This window comes from Mirounga leonina, unplaced genomic scaffold (assembly GCF_011800145.1).
Source record: "Mirounga leonina isolate KUSES-001 unplaced genomic scaffold, KU_Mleo_1.0 Mir_175, whole genome shotgun sequence".
Classification (NCBI taxonomy): domain Eukaryota; kingdom Metazoa; phylum Chordata; class Mammalia; order Carnivora; family Phocidae; genus Mirounga; species Mirounga leonina.
Genome location: NW_023270453.1, coordinates 20,144,144 through 20,166,972, shown reverse-complemented (window position 1 = coordinate 20,166,972; position 22,829 = coordinate 20,144,144). Strand labels below are relative to the sequence as shown.

The 22,829-nt window shown below is 42.9% G+C and overlaps 2 protein-coding genes across 4 annotated transcripts in view; one reads left to right on the top strand and one right to left on the bottom strand.

Annotated features, from left to right (window-relative positions):
- IDI1 (isopentenyl-diphosphate delta isomerase 1) overlaps nucleotides 1-3,262 on the bottom strand; it is an 8,049-nt gene extending 4,787 nt beyond the window's left edge. Inside the window, exon 1 of the mRNA XM_035021748.1 lies at nucleotides 3,126-3,262. The gene's annotated coding sequence lies outside the window, so the exon portion shown is untranslated. The remainder of the gene's footprint in view (nucleotides 1-3,125) is intronic.
- Nucleotides 3,155-22,829, top strand: part of WDR37 (WD repeat domain 37) — a 55,636-nt gene continuing 35,961 nt past the window's right edge. For 2 of the 3 annotated variants that reach the window (XM_035021746.1, XM_035021744.1), the window contains exons 1-5: nucleotides 3,649-3,838; nucleotides 15,620-15,797; nucleotides 18,709-18,805; nucleotides 21,929-22,024; nucleotides 22,366-22,430. In XM_035021746.1, the coding sequence (XP_034877637.1) occupies nucleotides 15,660-15,797; nucleotides 18,709-18,805; nucleotides 21,929-22,024; nucleotides 22,366-22,430 (396 nt within the window). In that variant the 5' untranslated portion in view covers nucleotides 3,649-3,838; nucleotides 15,620-15,659. Of the gene's footprint in view, nucleotides 3,307-3,648; nucleotides 3,839-15,619; nucleotides 15,798-18,708; nucleotides 18,806-21,928; nucleotides 22,025-22,365; nucleotides 22,431-22,829 lie in introns of those variants that run through there. The other variant, XM_035021745.1, reaches the window with a different exon arrangement.

Genomic DNA, 22,829 nt, shown 5'->3' with positions numbered 1-22,829 from the left:
CACACACCCATCACACCCCTCACCCCACATCCTCACCCCACACACCCTCACACACAGACCAACAGTCACACCCCTCACCCCACACACCACCACACACAGACCCCACATCCTCACCCCACACAGACCCAACACATCACACCTTTCACATCACATCCACACCCCACACACATCCCCACAGACCGAACACATCACACCTCGCACATCACACCCACATTCCTCACAGACCCCCCACCCTATACCCAACATGTCCCCGCATACATCACACCCACTGAATATTAAAATATTAAGTATTAAAAGTTATTAACTTACTAATTAAAAAAATTCATTTATCTATTAAAATTTTTAAATTATTTAAATTACTAAATTTGCCATCAGGTAACAATCATTCACTTATTTAAATACATTGCATAAAGTGTGGTTATATATTAAGAGCATCTTAATTCAGATTACATATGAAATTATTTCTCAATTTTTAAATAATTATAAAATGTCTACATAGCTCAAGTTCCTTCCTCTTGTGCCTGTGAAATTTAAAATATTGAATTATTACTGCTAAGCGAAGTGACGTGCAGGGGTCCTCAAACTTTTTGGTCTCAGGACACCTTTACCGTCTTAGAATTTACTGAGAACTTAAAGAGCTTTTGCTTACTGTTGTTTGTATCTATGCTTATTTACTATATTAAAAATATTAAGACTGATATATTATTTGTTAATTCACTTAAAAATGATAAATACACTACATACTGACATAACATTTTAATAAATAATTGTTTTGCAAACAAATCAGAAGAGGTTTGTGGGAGATTTTGTTTACATTTTGCAAATATCTCATGTCTGACAAGAGAAGATAGCTGTTACACATTGTATTGGCTTAAGTCTACGAAGAAAATCTTGCTTCACACAAATAGGCTGGAAAATTGGCAAGTATTTTATTAGCCTTTTCAGATTATCATGGTTATTCTTTTTTTTTTTTTTTTAAAGATTTTATTTATTTATTTGACAGAGAGCACAAGTACGCAGAGAGGCAGGCAGAGGGAGAGGGAGAAGCAGGCTCCCCGCCGAGCAGGGAGCCTGATGCGGGACTCGATCCCAGGACCGTGGGATCATGACCTGAGCCGAAGGCAGCCGATTCACCGACTGAGCCACCCAGGCGCCCCCATGGTTATTCTTTTTTGATAATAACCACAGGTAGTGGTTTTTAAAGGATATTTGCTATATGGAATCTGAAACTGATGTGGGAAACAAAGGCAAAAGAGAAATTATTAAATTACTATCTACAGCCCATTAACAAGTCCTTGAAACAGGCAGAGTGATATTCCTCTAGGGACTCAACTGCCTTGATGTTAATACTTTGCTAAGGGCAAAAGGCAACCTTCGCCCAATCCCCAGGATCCTGTGAGTCTACTTTAACACATAAAAATTCCTTTAGAAATTTCCTTTAACCCTAAACCCCCCAAAATACATGTTGGTAATCACCTTCCCCCCAACTCCCCAAGCATATGGTCCACCGATATACATCTGAAGGGTCTCATGACTCAGGTTTTACTAGACAGTAATAAATAACCTTTTTCCAACAATACTAGCCTCCTCAACGTCCTGGAAACCTTGCTTCCAAAATTCCTTAGAGACATGCTATCCCCAACCCCCTCCCAACTTGAAAGTGTATCATGGGCCACTCCTCATGACCCAGGTGCAGCTCTTTCTGCCCATGGGTCCCTTCCCTGTGCTTTAATAAAACCACCTTTTTGCACCAAAGATATCTTAAGAACTTTCTTGGCTGTGGGCTTCAAACCCTAATGTCTTTCCTACATCAAAAGCACATCAATGAACATTTTATACTGTTAAATTAACATTCATTGTTTTGGACTGAAAGTTTGCGTATTTTCTCATGCATGATTTTGTAATATTGGGTCACTTGGAAAATATTACTTCACTAATTAAGCAGATCTTGCAAATGTTGACACATTTCATTATTCAGTACCAATCACCTTTGTTAACATCACCACTAATTTAATCAGAAAAGTCCTGGGGCACCTGGGTGACTCAGTTGGTTAAGCATCTGCCTTCGGCTCAGGTCATGATCCCAGGGTCCTGGGATCGAGTCCCATATTGGGCTCCCTCGGAGCCTGCTGGGAGCCTGCTTCTCCCCCTCCCCCTACTTGTGAGTGCATACGCTCTCCCTCTGTGAAGTAAATAAATCTAAAAAAAAAAAAGACAAAAAGAAAAAGTCTTTAAGCATTGGGAAGCCGTCAAGCCCCCAGTGAACAGGGAGGGAACTAGCTAGGTCTGTTTTATCAAAGTCCTGTGTCCCATTGCTCCTGGGCGACTGTTTCATCAAAGTCCTCTCTGTGTCCCAGTGCTACTGAGCCACTTAGCAAACATTTATGTTCCACCCTCCTATGAGTTGCTCTTCTAAGTCCCACACTCCCTTCTCCTAGGTTCAGGGTGACCTATGAACCTCATTTTGACTGTCTTTGGAATCTCTCATGTTTATGTGGATTCTCATACATGCATAATTATAATTAAATTTGATATTCTCCTGCTAATCTGTCTTATGTCTTCACTATAACTCTTCCACCAGCCAGAAGAACCTTGAAGGGTAGAGGAAAACTCTCCTCCTGGTGAAATGTTTGCCACAATCTCCAGAAGTCTGAAACCCTTACAGAAGGGTTTCTTAGTGCTAAACTGAGCTTTTACTAAATGTGTAAATAACTTCAGGATTTATTCTAGTTTGTGGTTATTTGGATCCCAAAATGTTAAATTTGTTTCTTGTTCAATCATCTTATGAGGGCTTCTTGAATTTGAATGGCGAGCTTTCGTTTTTAAAGGAAGGAGTGAGAATGTTGACCCACATATCAGGAAAATGTTTTCTTGCTTTTCATTTACTGTAGGTCAGCTTTAAACGCCTAGGCAGAGTTGTTTGTAAAGCGGAGGGTGGTCGCTCATTTAAGGTCTCCAGTCCATTATGTCCCTTTTCCAACCTAGATCAAAGACGAGCAAGTCCCACCTTTTGCAGTGAGCAGCTGATTTTGTTTTTTCTTTTTAGCCAATGGCGAACAAATATTTCAGAAAGGAAAGTGGATGAGTCATCCTCTGCAGATAAGCTGAAATATTAATAGTTCTACCTCCACCGGGAGCCCGTGCGGACCGGCAGCCTCCGTCACAGCCCTGCGGGGAAGAGTCGCGGCCGGCAACCCTGCGGCCGCGGGGAGCACACAGGGCTGGACGCCCGACAGCGATCCCCCCGACCCGAGCCGATGGACGCGAACCTGTGGGGGTCGAGGACCCCCGCGGGAGCCCGCCGCAGTGAGTACCGGGGGCCGCGCCCGCGGGCTCCCTGCGAGTGCCGGCGCCCCGCTCCTCCCAGTCCACGGCTCGGCTCTTCCGGGCGCACCTTCGGGCGAGCACCTGGCCCGTGGGGTAGGGGCGGGCAGTCACGGACGCACAGGAGCGCCCCCGCGCCCCCACTGCCCCGGGTTCCCCGCGCGCCGGGGCACGGCCAGCGCGGGCGGGCGCAGCACTTCCGGCGCGAGCGCAGGGCGGGGGTTGGACTTCCGGCGGTCGCCGCTGAGACGGAGGCCGCGGAAGGGACTTCCGGCGCGGGGCGGAGGTCGTCGCGGGACTTCCGGCGGCCTGGGCGCGAGGCGAGGCCGGAGCTTCCGGCAGCGCCGGAAGTGCAGGGCGTCGGGCTGCCGGGTCGTTGGGCCGCGTCAGGGCGGAGATTCGGGGTCCTGCGTCTCCCAGTCTGTCGCGGGCGCCGCGTGGTTGGGAACGGGCAGGCTGCAGCGCAGGGCCCGGTTGGCATTGGGGGTCGGCGGGCACGGTGGCGGCAGGACAGGTGAGTGCCGGGCGGTCATCTTCCACCCCCGAGGGGTACCCGGGGTGCAGGGGGCCATGGCTTCCGAGCGGGACTGGGGGCGTGCCCGCGGGGCCTATGGCTGCCTTGCGCCCGCCCTCCACTCCCGACCCCGCGTGCCCTGGTCCTTGCTGTCGATGGAGGGCTGGGGTCGGTCCGGGGCGGGGGGATGGCGCCTCGCTCAGAGACCCAGGTTACGTGGTGGGCAGGAGCTGAAAGGTCCGGTAGCCCAGTCTCGCAGCAGCAGGCTCCCGTACCCAGCCCGGTGAGCTGAAGCTGAGCCTGTCGTGGGAGAGCGCGGCGACTCGGGAAGTTTCATCTATTTCCGTTCCAGCGAGCGCCCCGTAAATCCAGGATGGTGGCCTCTTAGGTGTGACCTTAGAAATGTCCCCGGAATTGTGTGCCTCCGAGGTGGTCCCGTGCCTCCGGAGTGTCTTCTCCGCGCCCGGCCGCCCCGCTCCGCGCGCGGGCTTGGGCTCCGCAGGGCTGGCGCGGCCTGGCCTAGGGGTTAGTCGTGCGGGCGCTGAGTCCTCCTTGCGCTGGGCCCAACCAGCGGGGAGAGCAGCGGACCCCGGCCGCACTGCACAGCAGCTGCGCGACCTTTCCGAGCCGCGTCTTGATATGGAGAAGGTCATGTTATGATGTGTGTGCCACGCGTTCTTCCGAAGTCCTGGACACGGGAGAACTTTAGTGAGAGCGCTTCCTTTCTCTTGTCTCAGCCTCTTGGCAGCTTCCTTTGGGTGGCTCTGGTAGGCTGTTCACTTGCTTTTTGCACTTGCACTTGAAAATCTTGGTGGTCATCTTCCGATTAGTGGTGTCCCCCAGTTCACCGTGTGGATGAGTGACAAAACACTGTCCGCAGGTTAAGACTGATGGCACATTTCTGCAGGTGCCTCTCTCCATAGATGCTGCGGAGCAGTTGAGTTTGCTGTTCCAGCCCGCCAGGAATTCGCAGCACAGCGCTGTAACAATAACGTGTTAGGGAGAGCTGTACTGAACGGCTTGTGGAAAATCACATTTGATATTGTTAAATGCCACACACATTACATTATTTAATCATTCTTTTGCATATGATTAACGTTCATGAAATTAAGCACTTAAGTGTTCTTTTTTTGCTAAAAGAAAATGTTTAAAAGTCCCACCGGGGGCGCCTGGGTGGCTCAGATGGTTAAGCGTCTGCCTTCGGCTCGGGTCATGATCCCGGGGTCCTTGGATCGAGCTCCGCGTCGGGCTCCCTCCTCCTTGGGAGCCTGCTTCTCCCTCTGCTTCTCTCTCCCTGTCTCTCATGAATAAATAAATAAAAAAAAAAATTTTTTTTTTAAAGATTTTATTTATTTATTCATGAGAGACAGGGAGAGAGAGAGAGAGGCAGAGGCAGAGAGAGAAGCAGGCTCCCGACGGAGCAGGGAGCCCGACCCTAGGCTCCCATGACCCCGGGATCATGACCCCAGCGGAAGGCAGACGCCCAACCATCTGAGCCACCCAGGTGCCCCATAAAAAATCTTAAAAAAAAAAAAACCAAAAACCCATCGGGTATGAGAATGTGAGTAATGTTTTGTATACGGGGTCATGTGTGTGTGGCACATGAGTTGTGCAGACTTTATATTAAACCTACGTATTTGAATAGTGGGTTAGGGAGGTTGGGTTTTTGGAGGGAACTATTTATAATTCCTTGAAAATGTTTTTTAAAAAAAGTAGGATTTTTTCCCATAAACCTGTTTAATGCCCTATAATAGTGGGTTAGTATGAATATTTTGAAGAAATATAATTATCTTTCGGAATTTCAGATATTTGTTTTTGATTATATTTAGGTAAAAGGGCACAGCTTTTAACATTGGTTACAGTAGATTATTTTTAGAGTAAAGACATTTTTTTCCCCTTTTCAATTCTGTTCTTTTTTCCCTTCTCCCTGCCCCTTCAGGGCCCGCTTTTTTTTCTTCTCCCCTTTACAGTTCCTTTTTTTTTTTTTTTTTTTAATATTTTATTTATTTATTTGACAGAGAGCGAGAGAGCACAAGCAGGGGGAGCAGCAGGCAGAGGCAGAGGCAGAGGGAGAAGCAGGCTCCTTGCTGAGCAGGACCCTGGGATCTTGACCTGAGCCGAAAGTAGCTGCATAACCCGCTGAGCCACCCAGGCGCCCTTCCCCTTTACAGTTCTATGACCAGTTTACTAAAGTGTTTGGCCTGTTGAACATTTGGGAACTGTGCCTCACAGGGTTGTTGGAACAATAGTGGCTGTTCTTACTGACCCTTGTGAGCCTCACACCACACCTTTGTAGCAGTTCTTCCGTCTCAGGGGGACCTGCCCATCCATTACCGGTGTCTTTGCAGTACTTTCTAACTGCGCTTCCCTCTTTGTCTAGCTTAGAGTCCATGCTGTATCAGTTCAGTATTCCTTTTGCAAACACCTGCAATTTCCTTGCTTCTCTCTATGATCTCAACCTGAAAACACCCTAAACTTTTCAAACATTTATATAGGATTTATACTAATACTGATCCATGCTGAGGTGAAGGGGTTTGTTCTCCCTGGAGGGTCTGGTGTGAAAGGAAGTAGTGTTGGCACCCGGGTAGACTGCTGGAGGAGGGAGAGGATGTAAATAAAGAGGACAAGAGTAAAATTTTAAAAAAGGTTCAGGAAGAAAATTGTGTTGGAAAGATTAACAAAAGAAAAAAAAGAAGAAATTGGAAATAGGTTATAACAAAAAACTAGAGGAACCTACCACTTCACAGTTTCTGAAGAATGGTGAATATGGCTGAAGACCTGAGTGGAAGAGGCAGAACTTGAATTCGCGGGGTCGTCTTCAAGTGTTAATAACACAGTGCTTGGCACAGGCATTACGAGCCCATCGTTGAGATGGCACTTCACAGAGCTTAGAAAGGTCCTAAGGGATAAAATCACTCAGGATGAAAGATCTCCATTTGATGCCAGGTTCTTGTTCCAGATTTATAATTTGTAATTGTGTGAAGTGTACGTATTTGGTTGGAAATGGATCAATGTGAAAAGCTTAGTGTATGGACTGTGTGGTGGAATGAGAAAAACAAGCAAAGGCCAGAACAACACTATATGGGGCTCATGGGGAGGAGGGAGGTTCAAGCCTCAGTGCAAGGCAGAGGGTGAAGATTTGTTTATTAAAATTTTATTTATTTAAGTAATCTCTACACCCCAACATAGGGCTTGACCCTGAGATCGAGTCACACACTCTTCCAGCTTGAGCCAGCCAGGCACCCCCAGAGGGTGATGATTTTTAAAGTTAGTTGTGTAGAAGACTGCTTATTTCTTACTGAAGGTATAATGTCTGGAAAGCCAGTGGTATGATACTTAAGACAGAAAACCATTGATTCAAAATCTACAATTTTGAGGGGCGCCTGCCTGGCTCAGTTGGTAGAGTGTGAGACTCTTGATCTTGGGGTTGTGAGTTTGAGCCCCATGTGGGGTGTAGAGATTACTTAAAAACTGAAAAAGAATAATAACCTGAAAAGCCTACGACTTTGAGGTGAAAGGAAGGTTGGTGTTGCCCTTCTTGCACTTTATATAACCAACTTGTGAATCTTCAGAATGTGCTAGACCTTCCTTCTGATACTTAGCAGAGTATTAGCACTGATGCACGTCTTCAGAGACGGAAGAAGAGACCTTTACTCTGTTATTTACTTGATTGAAATGTCTGCAGATAAAGTCTCCTCTTTATGGCTCCATTAGGATCTTTTTCACAGGGTTTTGATATTTTCCTCCTTTACAAAATGTGACTTATAAACTGCAAGGTAACTGTTATAGTGTTAATGATTTTGACAACTGAGATGCTTTATGAACTTACTAATTTAATATGTGTAATCACTGAAACAGAATTATGTCTACCTCTTTCTTTTTATGAAGAATATAATTTCTGGGTAAGGTTCCATTAAGTCAGTTTGGTGTTTTGGCCAATTTTTTATGTGGCACAATTCAATAGTTCTAAATGTTTCCACTAAAAAAAATTACTGAAATACTCTTTTAAGTGGGATAATATGAATTGTTTAACAATTTAGTTTTGTTATATTCAAATTTGTCAAATTTAATATTGATGTAATCTTTGTGTATATAAAATTCTGCCAATTATAGATTCTGCCATTGTTTTGCATTATGTCTTTATTTCAGCCATCTCTAATTTCTCTAGCTCAAAATTTTCAGACTTAAATTTCATAAAAAAATTTGTTCTTTAATTTTTCAGTCAAAAATCATTTTTCCATTGGGGCACCAGGGTGGTTAAGGCATCTGTTGGTTAGGCATCTGCCTTTGGCTCGGGTCATGATCCCAGGGTCCTGGGATTGAGCCTCGAGAGCCCCGCATCTCTCCCTGCTTGTGCTCTCTCTCTCTGTCAGATAAATAAATAAAATCTTTAAAAATAATAATTTTCCATCTACTGTGAAAATGAAACATGATTTAAGATTGAATCAGTTATTTAAAATGATTCTACTTTAACAACTGAGTTTTTTTTTTTTTTTTAAAGATTTTTTATTTATTTGACAGTGAGAGATACAGCGAGAGAGGGAACACAAGCAGGGGGAGTGGGAGAGGGAGAAGCAGGCTTCCCGCGGAGCAGGGAGCCCGATGTGGGGCTCGATCCCAGGACCCCGGGATCATGACCTGAGCCGAAGGCAGACGCTTAACAACTGAGCCACCCAGGCGCCCCTAAAATGATTCTACTTTAAAAAAATAATTTTTCCTATGTCATTTGAGGGAGTGCCAGTTTTATTACATGTTGCTTATAATTACATAATGCTTATTGTAAGCTTTTTTTTTTTTTTATCTTATTAAGAGTATTATTTGGTAAGTCATAGAATCTGGAGGCATGATGGGGTCAAAATGCCTATCTCCACTTTCAGTGTAGACCTCTCCCAGATTTATAAATTTGGTCCAGTTCTCTTTTCATCTCTAGACTTGTGTACTTTCTGCCTCTTCTGTGTTTTAGATATTCAGAGGCATTGCAAACATAATACCTTCAATATTTAATTCTTGATTTCTTCTGCAAATCTGCTGCCTCAATATCTCAATACCTCAATAATCTGATCTCTTTTTCACCTACTTCTTACCTCAGAAATGAGGGCTGTTCTTGACACCTCTCTTCTACCCCACCTGTCCTCCCCACCCCAAATCCATTCATGTACCCTTCTAATCTTAAGGGTCATCATTAATTGCCTATACTGCTTTAGTAACTTCCTAATTGGCTTCCCCATTCCTAGTCATATGATTTTTCCATGTGTTTTCTGCACAGCAGGAAGAGTGATTTTTCATGCAAATCTAGTGTCACTTTATTTTTACAACATGGCTTCGTTTTTGTTTTAGGATAAAATCTAAACTTAAAAGACTCTAAGCCTCCCTCTCCCACTTGTACTATTCTCTCCATTGTTTGCTATGCTTTAGCCACATTATTTCTTTTTTAGTATTTCTGGTTAATTAGTGTCATTCCCAGCTCAAGGTATTTGCACATGCTGTTCCTGTTCTAGGAATACCCACTCCCCCTCTCTCTTTCCACATGGTTCACACTAATTCTTCTGTCTCAATTTAAATGTCAGTTTCTTGGAAAAATCTTGCTCTTTAGCTTGTGTCTTCTCATAATATTTGTATATCTTTCAGAGCAGTCACCACAACTTATAATTTCTGTAATCAATTCTGAGATGACCTTTAAGGTCATCTCAGAATGACCTTTAGAGTCTAAATCATGAAAGTAGGGACCAAGTCTGTTTAGTTCACTGCTGTATTCCTAGTACCTAATGCGTTCATGAGCTGAAGAATATTTGGTGCATGACTTAAAGAAAGAAAGAAGTGCTGTTGCTGTCTGTGCTTTTAAAGATGACAAAATTAAGCCTTAAGAATGTGGTTAAGTAACTTGACCAAGGTTGCACAGCTAGTTGGTGATAGATGTGTTCATTCATTCATTCATTCATTCACTTATACATTCGTCAAATATTTTGGGATGTATTTATGTCAGGCCACATGGTTGGCCCAAGTACAGTAGTGAGAGCCCAAATAATGTCCCAGGTGGGACATTGGTGGTGTTGTGGGGAAAACATTCATTAAGTGAGTAAACCACAAATAAGATCTAGGTGTGGAGGTGATGAGGATCATACAGTGCTGTGACTTGCAGTGGCCAAAGGAAGCTGTTTTGAGGAGGTAACATTTAAGCCGAGGCTTCATGGTGAAGCCGAGCCAATGCTTTGAAGAGTTGGGGGTGGGGGTTGCATGGCTCTAAAACTAATTAACTGTTGTGCTCTTCTTTGGATTTTATTCCTAGTAGGTGTTTAACTTAACTGGATTATTTATATCTATTTTACTCCGCTATGTATTTGAAGTGGCAAAACTAGTTCCATTCACTGACATTTTTTAGGGAAGCAAAAAGTTATTCATTGTATAGCCAGAATTTGTAAATGGAGTAATGTGTGATGGATTAAAGATGTCTACAAGTTCTTTCTCATTCTTTTTCTTTCAGTAGGTTAAGTCTGTTTGCCCTCCACTTGAGTCTGCGTTGCCCTTGTGATTTGCTTTGACAAATAGAATATCCAAAAAAGTGAGAGAAATAGAAGATTAAAAAGAAAACCAAATGAGAATTTTAGAGATAAAAGAAATAGTTATTTTATTCCTATTTCCTTCTTTTTTTTAGATTGGATAGTTGAATGTGGTTTACATAATGCTATAGAAAATAGGTGATAATTTTAATAAATTCACAAATTTCAGAATTTTAAACCTAAAAACACAGAATTAGTTAACCTATTTGAAAATTTTTAGTGTGTTGTAAAACACGATTTACTTTCTTGTTGCCATACTAACACAAGGTCTACACATACATAATTTGAGATACAAAAGGTCTCTGATTTTGTACTTATGGAAAGATAGAGTAGAGGTATTTCCCTATTCCACTAAGTATATCTAAAAACACTGGGCAGTATATATAAAACACATAAAAGACTGAAAGGTGGAGAGAAGGAAGTACAGTGATATTGGTATATTGGGACCTCAGAAATGATACAGAGCTGAGTTCCCTGGATTTTCTTTTTTGCCTCATATATCCCAGAATTGGGCCTGAAGAGGTCACAACCCAGCAACACCAAAGGGCTCACCTCAGAGGACCCAAGAAAAGCCTGCTCTCTAGTCAAAAGACCAGGAAAGGAAAAGCCCCGGAGGCAGAACACTTCTAGAAAACACTGCAGCACCTACCCTCATCACTCTTCTGTCTAAGGCTGGATGGAGAATCTAGGCTTTTACCCTTGAAAAGCTGTGTTGAGGTGACACTCTCTGCTGGGTGGTATTAGGGAAGGCTGGGTGAGCAGGTGGGATTCTCATCTTGTTGGGTGATGAAAACATGCTCTTCCTGCTGGGGTGGCGTTAGAGGAAACCTAGTAGGGATTCAGGAATTTCACCACCACTCGGTGCTAATGAGGCCACGTAGGGTTTAGTAACAAAGACCTATGGTGCAGTCAGGGTGGTGTGAGTGGAGGCCAAGGGAGATGTAACTCTCACCCCACTCAGCAGCAATGAGGCGTATCTCCACCCAGGGTCAGCGGAGGCTGAGCAGAGAACCCTGACTTCCATCTCCACCTTTGCAGTTTACCTGGCAGAAACAAGAAATTGCTGGGACATCATCGTTAGAGGCCTGCTGTAATAGAAGACTTAAATCAGATCTCGGGTCTGGTAACATGAAACCCAAAATGTTGAGGCTTCAGTTGAAAATTATATGTCATATGAAGAACTGGGAAAATCTCAGTTTGAATGAGAAAAGACAACTGACAGCAACACAGAGATGTTGCAGATGTTAGAATGATTTGACAGGGATTTTAAGGCAGCCAAAATGAATATGTGTCAGTGAGCAATTAGTGATGTTTGAAACAAATGAAAAAATCTCAAGATGAAAACATGGGATATAAAGAAACAAATGGAAATTTAGAACTGAAAAGTATAATTCAAACGAAAAACCCAGTGGATGGCTGAACAGCAGAATGGAGAGGGTAGAGGAAAGACTGAATAGAAATTACCCACCTTGAACAACAGGGAGAAACTAGCCTGGAAGAAAGTGAACGTATTATCAGGGACCTGTGGAACTTTGACAAGAGACCTATTGTTCTTGTTATAATCCCAGAAAGAGGAGAAAGACAGTGGGGCTGAAAATGTGTTTGGAGAAATACTGGCTGAATATTTCCTAAATCTGGCAAGCCATAAACCTACAGAATCAAGAAGCTTAATGAAACCCGGAGAAGATAAACTCAAAGAAATCCATGCTAAGACACATTGTAGTCAAACTTCTGAGAACTAAAGACAAAAAAGCAGTGAGAGAGAAATGTCACTTTACCATTAGTGGAAAAACAATTTGACAGTGGATTTTTCATCAGCGACCACAGAGGCCATAAGGAAATGGCATATTTTTCAAGTGCTGAAGGAAAAGAACAGTCAACTCAATTCTGTATCAAGTGAAAACCTCCTTCACGTGATCGGTCACCAGCAGACCTATCCTAAGATAATAGATAGAGGAATTTCTTTCAACGGAACGGAAATGACATAAAGCAATCTGGGAACACCAGGAAGGAAGTACAAACAATGGAAAGAGGAAACATACTGGTAAATTCGGTAGATACTCATGTTTGAAGGTTGAAGCATAGCTCTTGATGTTCTCAGTGTATATAGAGGAAGTATTTCACTTGGCTGTTACAAGTGGGAGAGTGTAAGGAGATAAGAAGGTCAGGTTTCTACACATTACTGTGAACTGGTAAAATGTTGATAATCAGACTGTGATAGTTGTGAGAATTTAATACCTAGAACAATCACTAAAGAAAGTTATACAAAAGAGGTAAACTCAGAAACTATACCTTAAATCAAAATGAAAATTCTACCGTGATCCCAGGGTCCTGGGATCGAGTCCCACATCAGGCTTCCTGCTCAGCGGGAAGCCTGCTTCTCCCTCTCCCACTCTCCCTGCTTGTGTTCCCTCTCTCACTGTGTCTCTCTGTCAAATAAATAAAATCTTCAAAATGAAATTCTAAAAAATGTTCAAGTAACCCACAGGAAGGCAGAAAAAAGAAAACAAAATGAGAGAACAGAGATTGACTTGTATACTAGGAACAAGTGGGGTTTACCTGTACATGCAAATTTGGATTAGCATTTGAAAATCATCAGTGTAATTGATCTGTTAACAGGCTAAAGAAAAGCCATACCATTAGGTGATGCAGAAAAAACAGATGACAAAATACAACGCATTTGTGAGACTTAGGAAGGGGGGAGCCTTCTCATCTCAGTAGACAAAATCTGCAATTGACCTATAGCTAGCGTCATACTTAATGGTCAGAAACAGTTTTTTTACCTTGAGATCAAACAAGGATGTTGTCACTGTTTACAGCATAGTACTGGAATTTCTAGCCAGATCAATAAGAAAAGGAAATAAAGGCCTACAGATCAGAAAGGAAGAAATAAAACTGTTCTTTTTTAAAAAATTTATTTATTTATTTATTTGACAGGGAGAGACACAGTGAGAGCAGGAACACAAGCAGGGGGAGTGGGAGAGGGAGAAGCAGGCTTCCCACGGAGCAGGGAGCCCGATGTGGGGCCTGATCCCAGGACCCCGGGATCATGACCTGACCTAAAGGCAGACACTTAATGACTGAGCCACCCAGGCACCCCTGTTCTTTTTTTTTTAGATGACATAATAGTCTACATAAAAAATGCCAAAGAATCTATAAAAAATCTCCTAGAACTAATAAATGACTTCAACAACAGTGTAGGATACTAGCAATTAACACAAAATGGAAATAATACAATGTTATTTAACATTACTCAGAAAATAAAAGCACAGACTTCAGTGTAAATTCGAAAAGATATACGTAGGACTTCTTTGTGGAAATCTATAAAACTGAGGGAAGAAAAGATGATCTAAATGAACTGAGGCATATACTGTATTCATAGATTGGGAGGCTCAACATGATAAAGGTGCCACTTCTCTCCAAATTGAGGAACAGATTATACAGAATTCCTGTTAAAATTCCATGAAGATTTTTATTTTTGTAGGTATGGGAAAGATTATTCCAAATTTATATGGCTAGGTAAAGGAACTAGAATAGCTTAGACAATTTTGAAAAAGATTTAAGTGATAGGAATCACTAATGATTTCAAGACAGCACAGTAATCAAGACCATGTTATTGGCAGGGGTGCGTGGCTGGCTCAGTTGGAAGACCATCTGGCTCTTGAACTTGGGGTCATGAGTTCGAGTCCCACGTTGAGTATAGAGATTACTTAAATAAAACTTAAATACTGTGTTATTTGTAGAGAGAGAGATACATAGATCAGGTGAACAGAATAGAGAACCAAGAAATAATCTCACCTAAGTATAGCCAATTGATTTTTGACCAAGATGCCAAATTTTCTCAACTCAATGTAGGATGGATAGTTTTCAACATGTGGTGCTGGAATAATTGGATATCCTCAGCAAAGAAAGAAACAAGAAAACCCAAAACAAAAATACCCCTGGACCTAAACTTTATGCCTTAATACAAATATCAACCCAGAGTAGCTCGTAAATTTAAATATAATGTATAAAACTAAAATTTTAAGAAGAAAAAATTTTTAGGAGCTAGGATTGATAAAAAGTTCTTAGATGTGACTCTAAAATATCCATTGGAGAAAGATCAGTGGGATTTCATCAAAATTTAAAAGTTTTGCTTTGTGAAAAACCCTGTTAGGGTAAAAGACTGGGGGAAGCTTGGTAACCCGCACACCTGACACGTAACTCATGAAGGATATATGGAGTACTCTCAAATCTCAACAGTAAAAACCCAAAGTCCTATTAGAAGATGGGCAAAAGATGGGAGAAGACATTTCCCTAAGAAGGGTATTTAGACCGCAGATAAGTACATGGAAAGATGTACAGTATCACCAGCCACCAGGGAAGTGTGTGTGAAGACCGTGACACAATACTGCACACCTGTCAGAGCCACTGAAATGAAAACATAGTGAACATACCAAATGAGCCTATGGAGAATAGAATCTCCTACATCGCTAATGGGAATGTACGAGGTTATAGCTGCTTTGGAGAATAGCTTGGCAGATCGTGTTTTTCATGTTGCCTAAAGTGATAGTATTTTAGACACAGTTGGCTAAATAAATCATTAAAAGTGATTTCACCTGTTTTTACTTTTTTAAATGTGGCTACTAGAAAATTTGCCGTTATGTGTGGCTTGCATTGCATTTCTCTTGGACAGCATTGCTCTAGGATATGTGGTCTAGAACGTGTGATTAGAATTGGTTCTCTGGGGAGTAGGCTGAGGTTGGGGAAAGTTGGTTAAGGGAGACTTGTTCTTTAAGCCCTTCAAAAACTTGATAATCAAATTTGATAAAAAGTTACCTGTTTGACAAAGGCTGGGGTCTTTATCTAAAAAAAGGTTAATTTGTTACTTTCTAAATTAAATAGTAAATATTGCCGGAGTGAAGAATGAAGTTTGGAATTGAAAGTAATTATTGTCGGGGCACCTGGGTGGCTCAGTTTGTTAAGTGACTGCCTTTGGCTCAGGTCATGATCTCAGGGTCCTGGGATCGAGCCCCGCGTCAGGCTCCCTGCTCCGCAGGAAGCCTGTTTCTCCCTCTCCCACTCCCCCTGCTTGTGTTACCTCTCTCGCTGTCTCTGTCAAATAAATAATCTTAAAAAAAATTCATCTCATTTAAAAAAAAAAGTAATTATTGTCTTCTATTTTTCCTTCATTTTGGTTTGCCATATCAGAAATTAAGTACTTGTTTTTCCTGCTTTTGTTTAGCTTATTGCAGGAGCGACTGGGACATCACCTTCTAGAAGTAATGCCCACAGAAAGCGGGAGTTGCTCCACTGCTCGCCAAGCAAAACAGAAACGCAAATCTCACAGCCTTTCTATACGAAGAACTAACAGCTCGGAGCAAGAGAGGACGGGTCTGCCAAGAGAAATGTTAGAAGGACAGGTGAGTTAGTGCTGATTGTGTTTGTAATGTTCCAGAAATAGCCAAATATATGGAGGTCTCCAAAGTAGAGAAAAAGAGTGGGTTACCAATACAAAACAAAACTAGCCCCTCTTCCCTTAATAACTGATTAAAACAACCATCAAATGTAACGCCTACACGGAGACACATGGGTGGCTAATGTGCCTAAGGAATTTTTAACATTTTAATTAATTTACGTTTAAATTTAAATAGCTACATGTGACTACTGGCTACCATATTGGATAGTGCAGGTAAACAGTCTAGTATACTTTTTTTTTTTATTAGATTTATTTACATTTCTAGTGAAAATCCCACACCCTCCTTTGCTAGCATCTTCTGGAGTTAACTCCCGTTTGAGGTAAATGTGTTCTTTGCTTGGCCTTCTGAATGCCCCTCCTCCATTGTGATGTAGGACAAGTATGTAATTGCATTTCAGGGTAATGAAATTCTGAAGGTCATTCAGAGGCCTGCAGGCTGAACAGCCTGGCTGCCACGCTGCTCGTTGGGTCCTGGTCTTCGTGTCTTCAGGGCTCTCTAGACGGTTCCTTCTTGTTGAGGAGGCGTTTTGTGGATGGCTGGCGTGTGGTGCTCTGTCTGGTTCAGCAGCAGGAAGACAGTAGCAGGGGTGCTTGTTGCAAGCAGGTGGCATGGTAGGTGGAGGTGGACATGGAGGGACACGTGAGAATCCACGTGGCCAGTTACCGTGGATTCACTTTCCAGACAAGGTTACAGTGATTTGTTGGGGAGCAGTGTCCTGCCACGAGAAGGTAGTGTGAACGAGCAGTGGTGGTAGTTTTACACATCTTAGATTCATGAGTGCAGCATTTAGGAAGTGCAGGGCTCAGCGTGGGGATGCAAGGCCCGTGCTTGCAGAGTACTGCTGAGTCTGTGTGTGCACCACGTGTGGACTGGCCTCCTGCATCCCTGATGTGCTGATGTGGCAAAGTGCACATGCGTTTAGAAGCTTTGCCGAATCACTAGCTTTTCTGTCCTGAGTTTTCTGAGGGGGTGCCCAGAGCTCAGCACCGCTCCATCAGGGTCTATGAAATGGGACGAGACCATAGCCCAGCCTGGAGCGCTCTCATGTAGTGGAAGAGGTTTCGTTTCACTGCACATTTCGCTTCCTGATTATCAAGTGAGGTTATTGCTGACATCCCAGTTTTGTCTCCAGTTACAATGACATTCTGCATTTATTGCTCAAGTAAATGTGATACTTCATTTACTGAATAATAAGGATCTGAAAACACTGTGGGTGTACGTGAGTAGGAATGGCTACAGTAAGAGGGGATTTGGCCTAGTTATAGGACGCAGAAAGGTTTCTCACCAAGTGCTTCGTGCGAGGGGGACTGGCTGGACGAGGGTGCAGGAAGAACGTGGCACAGAGAGGGAAGAGAATATGCAAAGGCCATGAGGCAAGGTGGATAGTGTGGTAAATGTTCATTGTGATGGTTTATTTGACTTTTCATTGTTATTTCAAGTTTTCTTTTTTTTTTTTCATATTTTTCATTGGTACTTTAGAGGGATGTTGAGGGAGGCTGTGTTACCCATTCTGCCAGATTTCAGTTGTGAACATGTGGCTTCATATATAGTTTTAATTAGCTTATTAAATTTACTTGAACATTATGTGATTTCAAAGATATTGCTGAGCTGTTTGTCATTAGAGATCATTTTGCCTAAAATTTTTGTCTTCCTAAGAACTTAATCTGAGAAGGGGTGCCTGGGTGGCTCAGATGGTTAAGTGTCTGCCTTCGGCTCGGGTCATGATCCCAGGGTCCTGGGATCGAGCCCCGCATTGGGCTCCTTGCTCCATGGGGAGCCTGCTTCTCCCTCTCCCACTCCCCCTGCTTGTGTTCCCTCTCTGACTGTGTTTCTCTCTGTCAAATAAATAAAACCTTTAAAAAAAAAAAAAACTTAATCTGAGAAGTTTAATAAACTGGATATTTTTATTTGCAGCTCATTAAACATTAGAGAGTTTGTGCTGCATGTAAATTTGAAGTGTCCCTTAGAAAGTAACATTGGCAGCAGTTAAATCTTGAAACCTTATTTTAGAAATCTCTGTGAAGAATTCTCTTTGAAAATACTCTAAGTGCGGGAGGTACACAAAGTAGGCCATAGGCTGTGCCCTCTGGAGATGAGAGTGTAGTGTGGACTCTGCAGTTTCCTCATTACCAGCAGTGGCCAGGACGTATGTGCTGGTGAGCACAGGTGGTGCTGAGGACACCGCCCACACCTTTATACATAAAAATTCAGCAGAGGTGTTGCTTCTGCTCATGGGCTTCCCATGAGGTTTGGACAGGGCTGCAGGTGTGCAGAACACGTGGGGAGGCAGGCATGAAGAGCGTGGTGCTCCTGGGCACTTAATGCAGTAAGGTTTTTGTTTAGCTGACACGTTTTGCTACTGCAAGTCAGATTTCTTGTGTTTCCCTCCTCATAGTCTTGTAGGTATTAAGTATAGTTATAAGAAATATCCAGTATTGTGCTTGAAGCACAATAGATGGGAGGACTCTATGAAAGCACCTCTATTAGTATACAGCTTATTCCAAGTAACTTATAATATCGTATGGTAGAATTTAGAGACTGTATAATGAAACTTCATTTATGGGAACTGTCTTCCTTCTCTACAGATTTGGAAGTTTTTGAATAAGGTAGGCTTATTCCCTCCCTTGTTAAAGAAAAATGATGTTATTTTGAAGAAATGCTTGGTTTTGAATCCTGTATTATGCTGGGTGACCATTTATATCATTGGATTGTAGTTATTACGTTTGTAGTCTGTATAGATGTGAAGTTAAGTTCTTTAAGCATTTTATGTATAAGAAATAAGAATTTAAGACGTGATAATTAACTTTGGAAAAGAGTTTCTTTTTCATTTTAAACAGAATCTTCCTTTTTCCAGGATTCTAAGCTGCCTTCCTCGGTTCGCAGTACACTTCTGGAACTGTTTGGTCAAATAGAGAGAGAGTTTGAAAACCTTTATATTGAAAACTTAGAATGTGAGTATGTCCTGTCTTCATAAACTTCTATAAAATTTTTGGGTAGACATTCACCACTGTGTCTGTTTTCTGTACTTGTGTATCACGTGTAGTGATTTAGAATAACATGAATTTGTTATCTTATAACTCCCTAGTCAGAAGTCTGTTTGGCTATGTCACCAGACTCAAATCAAGGTGTCGGCAGGGCTGTGCTCCTCTGGAGGTGTGAGGGGGGAGGAGTCTGTCTTCTGCTTGTTTGCATTGTGGCAGATTTCAGTTCTCTGCAGTGTGAGGATGGAGGTCCTCATCTTCCTGTTGGCATTCCCGGTATCTAGAGCCTGCCTCGCTCTTTACCTTGAAGCCCTTCCACTCCCACCTCCAAAGCCGTCAGCAGCGGGTAGAGTCCTTCTGGCACATCCCTGAGTCATTCCTAAGGACGTGAGGGAAGGAAGGGTCATCAGGTCATGCAGGGTGACCTCCCCATTGAAGATCCCTCACCTTAGTCACATCTGCAAGGGCCCTTTTGCCATGGAGGCCACATGTTCACAGGTTACTTTTGGGATGGATAGTACTCTGCTGACTACACTCTCCCATTCAAATTGTGATTTTATGAAAAACAAATACATCTTATAACCATTCCTACATAAAGTATATTGTAAATTGAGAAAATGTTGATTCGTGTTTCTCTTTAAAATATACTATATTTTGAGAATTTCCTAAAATGTATTATCTGTTTGACTTACTAAAGGTAAATAAAAAAAAAATTTAAATTAGCTTAGCTTTAGTTTCTCTTTTTAAATTTATTTTAGAAGGAATGTCTTCCTTTGCTTAAAGAATCAAGCAGCATAGGGGCTCTTGGCTGGCTCATTTGGTGGAGCATCTGGCTCTTGATATTGGAGTGGTGAGTTTGAGTCCCACATTGGTGTAGAGATTACTTTAAAAAAAAAAAAGCGGTATAAAAAGATAACTACCATTACCCTTACCTTTTGACACATTCCATTCTGCAAAGGAAAGCATTTTTTTGCTTTTAATTCTTGTGATTATTTTTGTAAACTTAGTCCACTTTTACTTTTAGCTTGTCAGCTTTAGGCCACATGCACTCATGCTTCCCTCTGAAATGTCAGGAAACAAACCTGTCCTTTACCCATTCATTGCTCCATTACTTTACAGTGTTTGTTATTTTTATAGGGTTTGTGTTGAAATCTGTATTATGCCAGTGTAACTATTATGTGGTCTTCATGCTTTATATAAACTGTGATTTCAGAAATTGAATCCTAATAAACAGCATTTCCATTATTAAAATATTTTTTCTTTATTAACATATAATGTATTATACTAAAATATTTTTTACTCTAGAACTGAGTGATGTGGTTGAATCAGTAATGAAGAGAATGTAATCCTATGTCATTTAAACTCTGCTAGTGGACAATTTAATGTTTTATTTTTGGATTCTCCTTATAAGTCCACCTTGGAATTTTACAGAGGGAGAAATTATTCCAAGTTTTTATAAAGTAAAAATTAGGTACCATGTACTGCTTCTGATCTTAAGGTTTTTTTTTTTTTTTTTTTTTTAAGTATCAGTTGTAATGACCCAGGTGCTATTGAGTTTCTATTGTGATCTAAGGCCTTATGTTTTATGCATTCATGCAGTTTGTTCAAGAAAAACAATAGAAGTACAGGGGCACCTGGGTGGCTCAGTTGGTTAAGTGTCCGACTTTTGATCTCAGCTCAGGGTCATGAATTCAAGCCCTGCGTTGGTCTCCATTTGGAGCCTACTGAAAAAAAAGAAAAAGAAAAGCTATAGGATTACAAACGACTATGCTAGAGGAACTTGGAGTTTACACAGTCTCCTGCTGCCTGGTTTGGATGGCTCCCTGCGGTCTGTGAGGAACAGTCTAAAGCGCTCAGGTGGATCTGCTCAGAGCCTCTGCCCTCAGCCTCCACCGCCTGACGCAGCCCCTGTGTCTCACGGGAGCCTGAGTAGAGGGTGCACAGTGCTGGCAGGTGGCATGGCATGGTTGCAGGTGTGCAGCCCTGGTGTGGGGGGCTGGGTGGCCAGGTCATGGTCCTGCTGCCTTGCTGCAGTGGCTCGTGTCCTTGGCCGAGTCCCTTCCCCAGGTGTTGCTCCTCATCCTGTGGTCCGCAGGCCTGTTCCAGAGAAGAGCACCAGCACGAGTGTGTCTGCTGATTCTCTTGATGACTCACGTCCTTCCTCTTCCTTCCCTGTGGTTCTGTACTTGTAGTCGTGTTTCATAAGTCCCTGAATTGTCCGTCTTCGTAGATACCATCCTTGACTGGGGCTCTGTGTTGCCACACAGCAGTAGTTACATTTTGTTATGGTATGTGTTTTCCCCCAATTTCAGTGTTCTCAGCTAGACTGTACAAATTTCACTGAATTTTGGACAGTATCAGAAAAAAGTGTTTTTATTTTTTATTTTTTTTTAAAGATTGTATTTATTTATTTGACAGAGAGAGACACAGCGAGAGAGGGAACACAAGCAGGGGGAGTGGGAGAGGGAGAAGCAGGCTCCCCGCGGGGCAGGGAGCCCGATGCGGGGCTCAATCCCAGGACCCTGGGACCATGACCTGAGCTGAAGGCAGATGCTTAACGACTGAGCCACCCAGGCGCCCCAGAAAAAATGTTTTTAAGTGTACAGAAGAAAGTACAAAGGAGATGACCTCGACTGAGGCCCCGGAGCTCTGCCTGTGTGCCCTGACAGCACAGTGTCTTCCTGGTGCGATGAGAGGGCTGGAGTTTGTATTCTTTGAAAGCTGTCTTGAGGTTTGTGAGAACTCTAGGAACTGTGATCTTGTTTCTTTTTTTTTTTTTTTAAAGATTTTATTTATTTATTTGAGAGAGAGAATGAGATAGAGAGCATGAGAAGGGGGAGGGTCAGAGGGAGAAGCAGACTCCCCGCCGAGCAGGGAGCCCGATGCGGGACTCGATCCAGGGGCTCCAGGATCATGACCTGAGCCGAAGGCAGTGGCTTAACCAACTGAGCCACCCAGGCGCCCCTGTGATCTTGTTTCTTAGAGTATTATTCATGTCTGTGTTGAGACAGTACTTCTGTATTAATGTTTTTATGTACTCAGGTTTTGGAAGTGCATGTCTTACCTTTTTGAAAAAAACTTTTTTATTCCCAGTGCGTAGGGAAATCGAGACTCTTAACGAACGATTAGCTGCTGAAGGACAAGCGATCGATGGGGCGGAACTGAGTAAGGGCCAGCTCAAAACGAAAGGTAAGGGTGAACACTCATAAAAGGAGTGCACTGCACATTCTGTGTGGGGGGAATTTGGACTTTAATGAAGGATGTGGATTGATGGGCTTTGTGCAGTAGGCAGGACTCGGGGCATGTAATCAGCATGGGTGTAGAGGAAAGGAAGAAGCGCCAGGAAGCTTGGCTTCCTGTTGTAACCATGCTCTGGCCCCCACGCCTGAGTAGACAGGCCCTCGCGGGTCACTGTCTTCCTGTGTGGAATGACAGATGGGGTTTGCTGTCCCCAGTCTGTCCCTACTCTGACATTTTGTGACCCTGTGGTTGTACGACTATCCCTGACTGTTGCTTCTTTGTCTCTGCAGCCAGCCACAGCACCAGCCAGCTTTCACAGAAGCTGAAGACCACTTATAAGGCCTCCACCAGCAAGGTATGCCGGGCGCTGGCTCTCGGGCCACTCCTGTGGTATTTGAGGTGTGCAGATGTGTACCTGAAGCTGCATATTTTCCAGTTAGAAATGTGTAACAGACAAAGAGGAACTTATTCTGTTTAGAGAAATTGGATTTTTGCAGGGAATATCGTAGGTATGTTAAGTGGCCACAGCCTCTGGACACCTAGGTGCTCCTCTGCCCGGGTCCTTCCTGAGAGTCCAATGTTCTGTGTGAGTAAATAGATTGTCTTTTTTGAGGGAAGAGACAGTTTGTATTGCTCTGTGGCTTGATGTAGAGGCTCTGAATTTGGAGCACGGGACTGGTGAGAAGCAGTGAAGATTCTCTTCTGGGCCACAGGCACGTTTTCCTGTTTAGCCGCCTCTTCTCTCTCATTTTCT